The sequence below is a fragment of the Polypterus senegalus genome, chromosome 7, assembly GCF_016835505.1.
Source record: "Polypterus senegalus isolate Bchr_013 chromosome 7, ASM1683550v1, whole genome shotgun sequence".
Lineage (NCBI taxonomy): Eukaryota > Metazoa > Chordata > Cladistia > Polypteriformes > Polypteridae > Polypterus > Polypterus senegalus.
The window spans coordinates 3,162,142-3,175,887 of NC_053160.1; the positions used below are offsets into that span (position 1 = coordinate 3,162,142).

General features: G+C 37.1%; 1 protein-coding gene across 5 annotated transcripts in view; it reads right to left on the minus strand.

Moving 5' to 3' along the window:
• Nucleotides 1–962: 962 nt before the first annotated feature.
• The window catches only part of lef1 (lymphoid enhancer-binding factor 1), a 157,914-nt gene continuing 145,130 nt past the window's right edge, over nt 963–13,746 (minus strand). For all 5 annotated transcript variants that reach the window (XM_039758154.1, XM_039758153.1, XM_039758156.1 and 2 more), the window contains one exon: nt 963–2,305. Coding sequence is in view for 1 of the 5 variants with exons in the window: in XM_039758156.1 (XP_039614090.1) it covers nt 2,226–2,305 (80 nt within the window). In the remaining 4 variants the exon portion in view is untranslated. The remainder of the gene's footprint in view (nt 2,306–13,746) is intronic.

The following is a 13,746-nucleotide window of genomic DNA, read 5'->3' on the forward strand; positions in this document are numbered from 1 at the left end:
TGGATGAGACATTATGACAATTGAACTAAACCAACTAGCTTGGTGGACTGAATGCTTTTGTTTGTCAGATTACTTATGTTCTTAAGAATCGATTCATTTAAACTTGAAAGAATCAAATTAATAAAGTGTATTGAAATGCCTCTCACCACAACATGCTGCTTGTTCAGTCTCCCCTTGCTGTTTGAATCGACTGCACAGCACTCTGGGTAATGCTGTTAGAGGGGTTGGATCACTTATTACACACAAGTTCATACAAAACGAAATTACTTTTAAGACCCTGATGCACTAAACAAAAAGTAACATTTCCCATTTCTTTCTGCCTGTGTGTTTGGGGTTTAAAAGTGTTTGCAGGTTTTAATCATATCGACAAATCTCTACTGGAACTTTTTAATTTGATGTGGTATACTGAACCAGCCAGTATATGACCCACTACACCGAGAGGACAATGAGGGCAGGCTGGAGGAGACGCATTTGAGGAGGAAAGACGACTTCAACGTTCAGCCAATTATCGTTGTCCGGATTTCTCGTCACTGGTTGTCTGCATGCCTGCTTATGGCTAGTAATCCTTCTCACACATCTCCACAGAGCTCTTACAATATTCTTTTGCAGCTTGTCCTCCATCTTATCCTTCTGTAAAGAATTTCTGCATCCCCCTGATTTTCTTCTCCAACTCCCTCTGGACAGGCTTTAACCTTTTCTTATCCTCTGTTCTAAAGCTTTCTTTTGATGTTCAGCAGAGCCTTCAAAACACCGGTGATCCAAGGTTTATTATTAAGAAAGCAGTTGACTCTCAGGACCAAATTAGCAGTAGCATAAGTAAATAAAATAAAACTCTTTCCATGCGTCAATGGAGCATGCAGATACTGAAATGAAGCCGTTCAGCTGGCGCGTTAATGAAACATTTCATGCGAGGACAGAGAATTTCAACTTATGCGGCTTTTTATTTCATTTATTTAAAAAAAAAATAATAAAAATAACACATTTAAGATTGACACATTTAAAAATTTAAAAACTTGAAACATACGCCTGTATCAAGTTGACAGTGTTTCAAAACAAAGTCTATATCATTTAACACTTGAAAAATAATAATAATAATAATAAAAAAAGATACAGAACACTTGCTTGGAGAGATGGCGGAAGTTCACTCTATAAGCTACCAAGAACGTAAGACGAATACGATACGAAAAGAAGCAACAAAAGATCGCCAAGTGCTGGGGAACCAACTCCACTTCGTTTTTTGTTTTTGTTGCTTATAAAGTTACACGAAATGCCAGCTTGTGCCCAGCAGTACAGCTGAAATCCCCCCACCCTCTTTTTGTTTTTTTTATTAAATAAATTTTCATTCTTATAAATCACCTGCAAAAATACCACAGAGTAAAGCTAGCATCATGTTCAACCAAAAAAAAAAATATATAAAGTACATGTTTGTAATTCTATTAAACACCTTTAAAAGAGAGAAGGGTCACTATTTGTTACAAATAGTTATAAAAAAGCTTTTTCTCATTTTCTGCAGGATGCCGTAGCAGAAAGGAAAAAAAAAATTAAAACAAACACACACACACCTGGATATTCCTGTATCTCCAAAGCTTATCTGTTGAATTTAAAGAAAGAAAACAAAAAATAATAAAAATATACATCAAGAAATATTCGGCTAAAAAGTTAAAATACAAAAGCATCCAAATGAATTTAAAATGAGAACAGAACAAACGAGCGAGCGGCGACTCTTTCTGGAACGTTTCAATGCAGGGCGAGACACTCCTCATTTCCTCGTTATCTGGTCCGATCTGGTTCTGGAGTAAAGTGACCTGAAGCAGAATGCTTGTGACGGCCCGAGGTGTGAAGTTGGATATCCTTTAGGGTGGTGAGGTTGAGGCGAGTGACAAAAACATCATTGGTGACGTGACGGGAACATATTCCTTTGGCCAGAAAATGCAATTCTATGGTGCCGTGTCCATATAACATGAGGGTGGGGGGAATGAGGGAGGAAGTTTGGGGGTGGGGTGGGGGGGTAATTCCACAAAGCAACACAACAAAACCCTGTGTGCGTCTGTCTGAGTGCAAGTGTCCATGTGCAGGAGGGGAGGCGGTTGGTCAGAAGGTGATTGTCTTTACACAGTTCAGTGTCCCTAAATTGGTGATCTTAGGGCGAATCAAATATCAAGCAACTATATTCCTGGGGAAAGCTGGAATAGCAGGGAGGAGTACAGGGAATCTGCACTTAGAAACTAGCAGGCTTCCATTTTTAAAAGGGGCCCCAGAGCAGCTGTCTTGGTTTTGCATGTAGAAAATGAATTTCTTTTTCCTCCTGTAGAAAAGAAAGAGTTTGAGGAGAAAGACAGAGGACAACATTAGCAAAACACTCAAATGTACACAATGTTTACAAACACATTTCCAAATTACAGACCAACTCTTTTTAGACTTAATGGCAAGGAGCAGGCTGTCACCTCTGCCCAAAAAGATCATTCAGCAGAAACACACTAGGCCAGGGGTTTAAGGCCAGTCCTGAGGAACCCCATGGATGTCAGGATTAATTCCAGCACCTTTTCACAATCAGTTTGTCATCCTTGCCTTTAATCAGTTACATTGTTTAGTTATCTGACCTACAAATATTTCTAAGAAATTAATCAATTTATAGTTTTAAAAGCTTACATATTTGTTGCCGTTTTCTTTTTCTGCTGACCTTGCCCCCTCATTGTATTCAAAAGCAGACGATTAACAATGAGCAGTGCAGACATGAGTGTAAAAAATACTGGAGTATAAAGGGAGTGGGGTAAATGTATTTACCACCCCAAAATGAAAATGCACCTGTAATTTATGCTGTGTTGTTTGTAGTGAAGACTAGAAGGATTGCAATGATTATACTTTTTGATTTCTATGGTGCCTTTAATACCATTCAGTAATCCATGTTAAAGAAAAACTGCACCCAAAATAACACTATTTGATATGTTACTTAAACCACATAGCTTGTAGTGTGCCAGAGAAAACATTTAAATCTCACGTTATCAAGTAGAACAGAGACAAAGTTTCTGACAAAATAGGTATTTATGGTGACTAACGCTGGACAACAGCAACTGCTATCAAAAATGTCCATGAAAATAATCTTGTGATTAATGGAGTGCAATCCCACTAGATTGCTTCTAGATTAAGCTGCCCTCAAAATTATGATGCAACCCACATTAAAAGGACAGAGTTTCAGGAAAGTGAATGCCACATACTTGTACAAGAATCACACAGGTAGACTGAAATGCCGCTTTTGCTTCCCCTCTTTACAATGGAGTTCTATGAAACAGACAAAGTCAGCTGGTTCGAAGGCCATTCAAGGTATTTTACATTTTCTTTGGTTCTTCCCTGGAATCAGTTTTACCAGGAAAGTGAACCTGTAATTCCTTTCCCTTCACATCCCAGCAACATGTGAGGGGAATTGCTTGGTTGGGTACTTGACAATATTTATCCCAGTTTCAAGACTTCTGAGGTGAGACAATTAAAGTAACTTGAATTTAAGTTGCATTCCGATTTTAAATTTATAAACATATGTAAACATTACTTCTTAAATTATAATGGAATGATCAACAATACCCTTCTCCAAACCAGTTCATTTCTCAAAATTCAGCATATACTGAATGCTTTGCTTATTTCATGAACTTTTTCCCTGACTTGTGGTGGCATGTGGGACAATTGTGTAAGTAGAGTTTCACTATTCTCTGTATACATATCAATACACTTAAGGTTGAAAATGTTAGGTGAAGTGAGTGGAGAATAAAGAAACAGAAACAATGCTCAACAAACATTATTGCACATATGCAACTTTCTATAGTGAACACCATCTCAAAGCATTCCACGTGGGTACAACAGAAACACCAGGAGGTGGGTGAAGTGACTCATTCAGAGTTACATCACAAATAACACTGGAGAACAATTTCTTTTCAAACATTTTGGTGATTATGATAGACAGCTTCTAGCTGAACACAAATATAAACTCTGGTTGACTACCATATAGGAATTTGGAGAAACATCAAATTGGTTAAGTGATTTTAGTGCGTTTAATCACTTAATGATGGTAACGCGTTGCTTTAGTTCAACTGAGCTCAAAATGTTTTGCTGCCGATTTCTGTTTGCTTTTCATTTCAGTATCCAACAACAGTAGGAAAGTATTGATGGATTGCACTTGCCTTGATATCACTTTTCCATCGTTGCAATGCCGTGGTGAAACCTTTCACCGTGTTCATCACTGAGGTTAGCACGAAGTGAATATGTATGTATGTATGTATGTATGTATGTATGAATGAATGAATGTGTTAGAAATTATAGATAGACAGACACTTTATTAATCCCAATGGGAAATTCACATATTCCAGCAGCAGCAGTCAAAGTGTGAATGCTAAAAATGAATCTTTACCAACATGTTGCAATTCATGATTTTGAATGCTTGAAGCATGTTGTCAACCAGCTGGAACAACTGCCCAGAAACTTGTTAACATCCTGGATTGCCTTTCATGCAATTCTCCATTACCCCACTAGCAGATCTTTAAACCACTGCCACCAAAGACGTATCTGATTTGTGCCCTCCTTTAATCTTGGCATCGGTTGCTCATTGAAATCCTTTATATTTCTTGTTCGTCACTTTCAGAAATATTCTCATCATTCCAAATTTTAAACAAAGAGTAGTGTAAAATTTGCTTGTTGGGTTGACAAATGGTTTATATGCCATACTTTCCAGCCCTGAAACGGCCAGTTCTGTTTAATGTGATGAGACTTCTTAGCATGGTTTTTCCAGTCGCTAATGAAACAACAGGACTGTCATAGCTGAGCTTTTTTCAGATCACCACAGATTTTCAGGTGTTGATGTTCTACTGTACATGTATACTTATAATGCAAGAGTAAATCACAAAATAAGGAAAAAGTATTATGTCAGGAAAATCTAAAGGTGATATTTGTCATCAGCTGGCCAAAATGTATAAGTTACACATAAAAGTATTCAGGAAGCAAATTCTTCATTGTCCAGTGAAAGAACAGAAGGGAATTAAAACTATGTTTCTAGGATTTAATGCAGAAACAATCTGAGGCGCTATATAATAAACTATCTAACAAGTGCATTCATTAACAGCAGTAAGAGATTAAAGGACCTCCTCAGCATTATAAAGTGAATCAGTCACAGAGACTGCACTTGGACCCTTGAGCTTTACTTTTTGGTGCCTTTGCCATGACTCTCACTCACTAGCATTAACATTTAGGTACGGAGCTGGACAACTGTGGACATTCAAGTTTGACATAAGACATCACAATAAAAAATAAACTTAAAAAGCAGATAGAAACCTCCTCTATAATAATGCCTTCATCTTCTTTAAGGTTTTTAGCAAAGCCAAGACAGACGAGCATATACAAAAGGCTAAAAGGTGAGATGTAGGACCACAAGTAGGTGATGTGAAACTCAAGTGTTCAGTCATTGTACATTACTGGCATCACTGCTGCTTCATATATTAAAAATGATTTTTATACTTAGTAGTAAATTTTTTTAAGTGATGCCAAATGAGAGTTTCTGTGCTTCGCATAACTGTAGAACATTGATGTTAACTTTAGCCATGCCAATGAAACCCCAGATAAATTAATGCCAGTGATGAGACAATGATGATCAAAGACCCTCCCTTCAACAACATCAGAGGTCATCTTAACACACAGCACCAGGGAGGAAAGCTCCTCTGATTGCACTCCCACATGCCACAGGTCACTTTGACCCACCAGAGCTGCTTATATGCTGCTTTTTATATTGAAGCTTCTTTCTTCCACTTGGCACACATCATACAATTTACACTGGTAACATGCAAGCTTAGTAAAGATCTACTTTTCGGCGCAGCTCGTGGGTAACATCTCCTTAAAGGATCTCAGCTGTTATGAACAGTACTAGTGGCCACATACATTTACTTTCAGTGAGACATGAACAGGCTGCAAAACTGGACTGTCCACCACACCCTGCTTTATTCGCAACAGTACAGGGATATAAAAGGCTTGCATCACAAACACCTTCAAAATACAAAAGACTTTGTTGTGGCTCCAAATGAGTACATTTTACATGAGGTATCACCTAAACGGCTTCATTTTTTAACATTTGATGCAGCTTGCTGTGAAATGTACCATACACAAACACAGGCCGATACCCTATGACTAATCTTATGAAGAAAGAGTTTGAAAATGTCTAATGAATAAAACTGCACAGCAAATTATCCATGTCAGCGTAAGTTCATTCTGTACACGATGAAACAATGAAATTCAAACATACTATTTTTGTTGTATACTCTGGCATTTTGGATTCAAGTTGAAATTAACAATATGAGGGAGAGGGTGGTAGATTTATTTCTGGATATTTGTGTGCATATATACTTTATAACAATCCTAACTCAAAATACTAGGAGTAAACTCAAATCAGAAGATTTAGGACTTAACTCATTCTTAAATTTAATTTTAGTTTACAGTGTCCATAAAAAGTATTCACCCCATTTTTATATTTTCCTATTATAAAACATAGAATCCTAGTGGATTTAATTTGGCTTTTTTGACGTTGATCAACAGAAGGACTCTATAATATCAAACTGAAAACAGAGATCTGCACAACTATAAAACACAAAAAACTGATGACATAAGCATTGACTTCCTTTAATAGATCTAAAAGATCACTGGGCAGCCAATTAGCTTTAGAAGTCCCATCATTAGTTCAGTGAAGTTAACCTGTCTGGGGTTTTGTTTATTTTATCTGTAAGGTTCAAATTTAGTACAGTGGCCTGAGCTGCACAATGAAGACAAACAAAAACACCAAGCAATTCCATGAAAACCACAAGTCACAGGACAAAGACAAGAAAATATCTAAGTCATGATCTTCATGATTAAATCAATCATGAAAAATGGAACAAGCACAGCACAGCTGAAAATCATCCTAGAGCAGGCTGTCCACAAAAACAGAAGGCAAAGAGTCAGGGAGACCACCAAGAGATGTCTGAAGGAGTTACAAGCTACAATGATTGAGATGGGAGGGACTGGGCAGGCAACAACAGGGCCCAGGTGCTTCACTAGTTGCAGTTTTGTGGGAGTATGGCAAACAGAAAAAACAAAAATCAACACACAGAACATCTCAGCAGAAGGCACACGGGAGCCTCTGAAGTCAACTGAAAGAAGGTTCTGTGGTCTGATGAGACCACAATTGAGCTTTTTGGCCATCAGACTAAATGTCATGTTTAACAGCACATTTTCAAAAAAACATCATCCCAACAGTAAAGCATGGTGGTGGTGGCAGCATCAGGCTGTGGCAATACTTTTCTGTAGCAGGTTGTGGAAAGCTTGTGAAAATGAATGTAGCAAAATCATGGATAACCCTGAAACCAGATGGCATCTGCAAGAACCCTGCACCTAGGAACAATATGAGAACTCCAAGCAAAAAGCCAAAGCTACACAGGAATGGCTTCAAAACAACAGTGTGAATATCCTGGATAGACTCAATCAGAGTCCATTTCTCACTCCAACTGAGAATTGGTGCATGGACTTGAAAAAGGCTGCTCACTTACAATTTCTATGCAACCCAACATTGCTTGAGCAGCTTTGCAAAAAAGAATGGGGAAAAACGGCAGCATTCAGATGACGGAAAGAGAGTGGGAGAGAACTATGCACACAAACTGAAGGCTGTCATGGCTGTCAAAGGTGCATCTGCTAAACACTGGCTTGAAGGAGTTAGTACTTATAAATATAAAACAAAAAATTGATCTCATAATTTAGACCGTTTTTCATAGAACTGTTTTCACTTTGACACTGAGTCATTTTTGTTGATCAGTGTCAAAAAAGCCAAATTAAATCCACTATGTTGTAGTGAGTGATTTTTAAAAAAAAAAAAAAAAAAGAGACTATAGTTTTAGCTGATGACAAACAATAAATGTCCTTCAAATATTGCCCAAATCTGATTAAAAATAAAAAACCATAAGCTTAACCCAGATGTGCATTTTTTTTTTTAATTTCAAGGAAAGTAAAAATTTACCAAAAAACAAAATGTTCATGTCAAACTGTGCTTTGGAAATGCTTTCTCTAAAGCAGGCATCTGTAAATGCATTCCTGGAGGGCTGTAGTGGCAGCAAGTTTTTGTTTCAACCCAATTATTTTAATGAAAAGTCAAATATTGCTCAAGCAGCATTTCTATACTTCATTTTGGTTGTATTGCTCTTTAAGACACCCCACCCTTAATTGCTTCTTTTAAACAGCTGCATTCCCCGATTTTCATTGCTCCTTACCACCAACAGAATGCAAATGACAAAGAAGGCAGCAGTTCTCCATCTAATCTGTTTCCATTCACAATTGTGTGTATTCATCATGAACTATCGGGTTTAATTGAAGATTTGGAACTGAAGACAAAAAAGTGAAGGACTGAGAACTACAAATGATATGGACAACAGTTTTGGAAGGAAAAAAAATAAAATACAAGAATGATCATTATGACCTTTCAGGTTCACATTTGCAGACCCCTGGCTTTAAAGTGTTAACTACTGCAGTGAGGTGTTAGAGTTATTGTTAAGAAGGGGGCACAGCTGGAAACTTAAGGGCAGATTTCACAAAAATGTTTTTCTTCACTCAAATGACCACAGACACATGGAGTAAATGACCATGTAGTGCAGTTAAGAGCAGGAATTTAGTGACCTTTGAATCTTGTCTTGATGTTATTTTAGATAATCTCAGCGAACAGGATGGATATGATTGTTGGGCTGAATGGTCTGTTCTTGTCACAATTATATAATGTTCTAAGAGGGCATCCTAGTAAATATATGTAAAAATTAACTTTTCTTATTAAAATGTATTCAGAAAGTGTCCAGTATTTTTTGATTTTAGTCTGAATGTTTTGTATTTCTTCTCCATATAGTTTTTTCAGCATTCACAGTTCTCTTTGAATAAAACACTAACCTTTTTGGGTAGTTGCAAAGACAGTTTTAGAACAAACTGAAACTGAACCATTAGATAAATCAAGTGATAGTGAGGACAATGTGAAATATTCATCAGATACTGTCAAGGATAGTAAAACTGATGCATATGGCAATGTACAACCAAACCACCTTGATATGCCTGATGAATCTGGTTTCCTGAAGGTTCACCAACTGTGGTGCATTTAATTCTACCGTCTCATGGACAAACACCACAACAAATATCGTGTGTGCAAAGAAACACGATTTTACTGTCCTGATTGCAATATTGAGCTGTGCACTGCTGACTGTTTCAAAACATGTCACACAAAGGACATGTACTATATCTGCAACAGTACAGCAGTGGACACTCGACATATGTTCACTACTGTATGTTGATGATATTGACATGTTTGTTACACAAAAAAATTTTTCTTGTTAAAAAATTCTATGTTTTTGATTTTTCCAGATAAAAATAACCATACGAGAAGCTACAATAAAAATACACAGACAAAACTCCAGTTTTTTTTTTTTAAACTAACTACACACATAATAATAATAAAAAATAAATTGCTGTAGTCAGGAGAATTTTTATAAAGTTTGAAATTCACAACACCTAGCAACTATAGTACTTATGGGCATTGTTAAATGGCAGAGTTAATCATAAGAACAAATGCTGTGTATTACAGTATATACCTACATACAGTACAGTGTATGTACACAGTATGCAGTAATATGTATACTGTGTATATACTGTATTTATGCATTGATCAACAAGTCTTTAGAACAGTTGAAAAAATACAAAGTGTTACACCCAAAACTGAAATTCAGCAACCTTTTTTTGAACCCAGATTGTTTCTCTCTCAGTGACTTATCTTTTGTTTTAATAATAAAAAATGGTCTTGTAGAGATGTTTTTCTTATTTACTGTACATACTAACAAATAAAAAGACAGCATTTAAAAGCAACACAAAAAGTAAAATACTTCAGCCTTTACCATACAAAGGAAAACTGGCATTTTCTCTCCCGCTCTCTGTTTAAACCAGCAAACACAAATATAAAAAAACCTCAAATGAAGAGGAAAACAAGCAACATTAATAAATGTTAAATGCAAGAAAAATAAACACTGGACTGAGCCAGAGGAAAAAGAATTGTGGAAACAAAAGATTAAAACTATGACAGTATACTTATGGGTAGCAGCTTCTTACACCGACGTCTGGTGAGCCAAGTGGCAGAAACAAATGGAGGAGAGAAATTCCACCACTTCTTACTTCAAAGGAGTTTTATTCTCACCCTGTAACACATCCATGAATACAAAGGGAGGGGCTGCAGATTCAATTCATATTGCAGTCTCTAGCCGGGCACAGCTGTGCCTGCCCTCCTTGACGCAGACACATTTGGTACATTGGAGGTCAATTTCTTTATTTCTTTTAATTTAAACTCAGGGGAAATTGGCACTGGGCAACAGAACATCTGACAGAAGAGGTGAGGAAAAATAACAAAAAGAGCTGAAGAACACTTTAATGTCATGTGGTCAACTTCTTTACAACATTCCAGAGCTAATTGTAACCTGTACCTATGACCTGTTCAAAAAGAGTCTTCTAGTCCAACTCTTAAATGAGAAACTTTGTGTAAAAAAAAAAAAGACAAATTTCAGCAGATTACTAAACAATGCACAATGCAGTACATAATTATCACCTCAATATGGGTTATATTAATAATAATGTCCAAACTAGAAATGTCAGCTTTTGCGCAATTATATATATATATTTTTTTTAAATTGTGTTTCAAAACATGCATGCAAGGTATGGAGTAGCTGTAGCACTTTTTAAATACTATATACAGACAATTCCTGGAAATTACTGGTTTTCTGTCTGTCAATGACAAATATGAACCAATAAAATATGAGGACAGGCTGATGTTGATGACTACCACCAAGAGAAGGTTCAGTTTGCATAGGGCAACAGTTGGACAGTTTTCAGAAAGAAGTTAAAGGCTAGAAACCTCATTTAGCTAACTTATGGTGGGCACAAAGATTTAATGTGGAAACCTATCACACAGGCCAAACCTAAAATACAGCAAAACCTGTTTACTCACCAAACACAAACAGGGAAAATAAAAAATATAGATTCAGCTAACCAATAATACTCACTAGGGAAGATATTCTATGAAACATAATACCTCCATTAATAACACCATTAAAGTACATACCAAACTGACTACAATCCCATTCACCAGGAAGGACAATATGTAAAGTAAAGGCTGGATTGTACCATAACTGTCCATCATTTTGTTTACTATGAAGAATAGAACTACACAAAGTAAGAGTTTTTATTTTTTAACTAATTTTATTGCTAAGCACTCAATTCATCTTATTGCCTATGTGCAGGTGCAGAGTGCTGTGAAAAGTTCACAGTTTCACCAATCATGCAATTGGTTAAGCCAATTTTCAGAAAATTTTGCATGTGTTGTGTTTGCCATTGGTCCATCTAAAAGGAATATTCCAAATAAAAACTTTTCTTTAATATGTCACTAAGCCCATTAGCTAAGTGAGATGTTTGTAACTGACAATTATTAACGGTTTAGTTTTTCTTTAGTGGTTAGTTTAGTGTTGGTCACCATTGGGTCCCATTCTTTTAGAAAAGTTATTTCTGTTCTCTGTGAAAACAGGAGCTTCAAATTTTTGTTTCGTCAATCACTACTAACTACATGGGGTAAGTAACAAATATACTTTTTGGTTGGATTATTCCTTTAAAAAATAGGCTATATGGTAAATTAGGGAGAGAGGTTATAATGGGAGGGAAACCCCCCAAAAACCTGCACCCACATGGGGACTACAATTCTCATCAGGCAGCAGGGGTGCACTGGGGCTGATGGGACAATATTTTCATCAGTGTGCATAAACTTTTCAACCAGCCAAAATGGGATCTCAACATACCCTGGATAAGAATTTCATTGTCATGCTGGATTACTGCTTTTGTCCAAGAGTACTTCTTTCTATTTCACCATGGGCTGTGCAGATGGGTAGACAGACAGACACATGCTAACCCAAGCGCAAGTGAAACATTAAACTCAAGTATGCAGAATGAACCAGATGTGGGTGAACCTGCTAAATTGTGCTTTATGGTATACAGGACCTGTCTGCATGAGCTGCAGGCCAAAGTTGTTTAAAAAAGTGTAAACCAAAATACAATTCTTGACTCAATTTCAAGTCAAAACTGGTCCTGTTAATGTAGAAAGTCAATACTAGAATATATAATGAAAGGTACAATATATAATACAGATTCCTTGAAAAAAAGAAGAAAAAAAAAAGAATTTTACTACATGCAGCATGAGGGACACGGCAGCACTCGCAGGGCAAGGTCATTGACACACAATTTCTTGACTGCTTTACCACATGTGGATCAAAGCTGCAGGAGATGTCTACCTTTCCCAGGGAGAGGCGACCCTGTGCGCAGTCTACTCTGGCAAAGGCTCCCTGCCGCTTTTATTTTCTCCTGTCCCCCTTTTCATCCAGTGATTTCAAAGCACAGCCCGACTCACTCTTCCTGGGAAGGTTTTCCTCTCTGCATCAGATGAAAACACTCAGCTTCCTGTTAGGGAAAGGCCTTGGGGCGCCAGGCCAGAGCTTCACAGCCGTCTGGACACAAACGCCGGGATTCAGAGCTACTCCCCATTAGAGTTGAGGAATGCTGGCCGCATGTGAAGGAAATGAAACACTCTTCTGTTTTCCCCTGACTAGGCGGCAGGCCACCTTTGAAGTGAGGAGGTTAAGACAACGAGCACGGCTATACGCTTCACAGTCTCTCCCTTCACAGCCGCAATGAATAAAGTGCCTGCCACAGCTGCTCTGCTCTGTGCTTTCTGAGTGCTTGGCATTTTTTCCATATTTTCATTTGACTCCACCGTGTGAAAACATTCCCAATCTGAACACCAGTTTCTTTTTCTTCTCTTTCTTTCTTATTTTTTATTTAATCAAAGGGGCAAGCAAGCCAAACATCTCTTCAGTCCTTCTGTTTAACTTAAGGAAGCAGCCTAATATGCACATCAGCAATTCTGTCAAAAATATGTACTTTCATTTTCTTCACTTCATTTACACTAGAACATGCACATCCGGCATTATCTTCCTCTCTGCAGTATACCGAACCAAAAGTCTTTAACAACAAATGCAGTCCTAAGAAGAAACCACCCAAACCAATGAGAAAGCTGGCAATTACAGCCTATCCACACTCTGGTTCAGGGTCACCCAGTACAAATACAGGGATGTTGTAAGAAATGTGCAACGTGCAGATTGGCAGGGGTACATCTGGGTGATATAGTAAGTGGCAACATCACTTAAAAGATGATGTAGTCTGCAAAAGGCACTGTACTAAACTTGGTTTGTCTGATGTTACATAAAGGGAATGAACAAAATTCCATGAAAATTTACACAGGGTCATTGTGAAATAACGCCATATTAAACTATGCACTAAATATAGGTATATTCCTGAAATGTAAAAGGCCTAAATTAAGTACACTTCACTTCACATTTTCACTGTTCATTGAACCTGAATAATAAAACACCAAATTGATAAAAAAAAAATTAATTGAAGTCAGTCTTTTCATAAGACATTAAAAAAAACAAATGAAAATAGGTAAATAATTCATATATAGAAAAGTTTTGTTAATAAATTGTTACTTAAAAAATATAAAAATTTATTAACTTTTATACTTCATAATGACACATGGAAACAAAAGACTTTAACCAGAACGAGAGGGCAGGTGAAGAACCACCAACAGTTTGCCAATTTACCTGAGCCCTGCTCTTGCAGTTTGCCATGCTG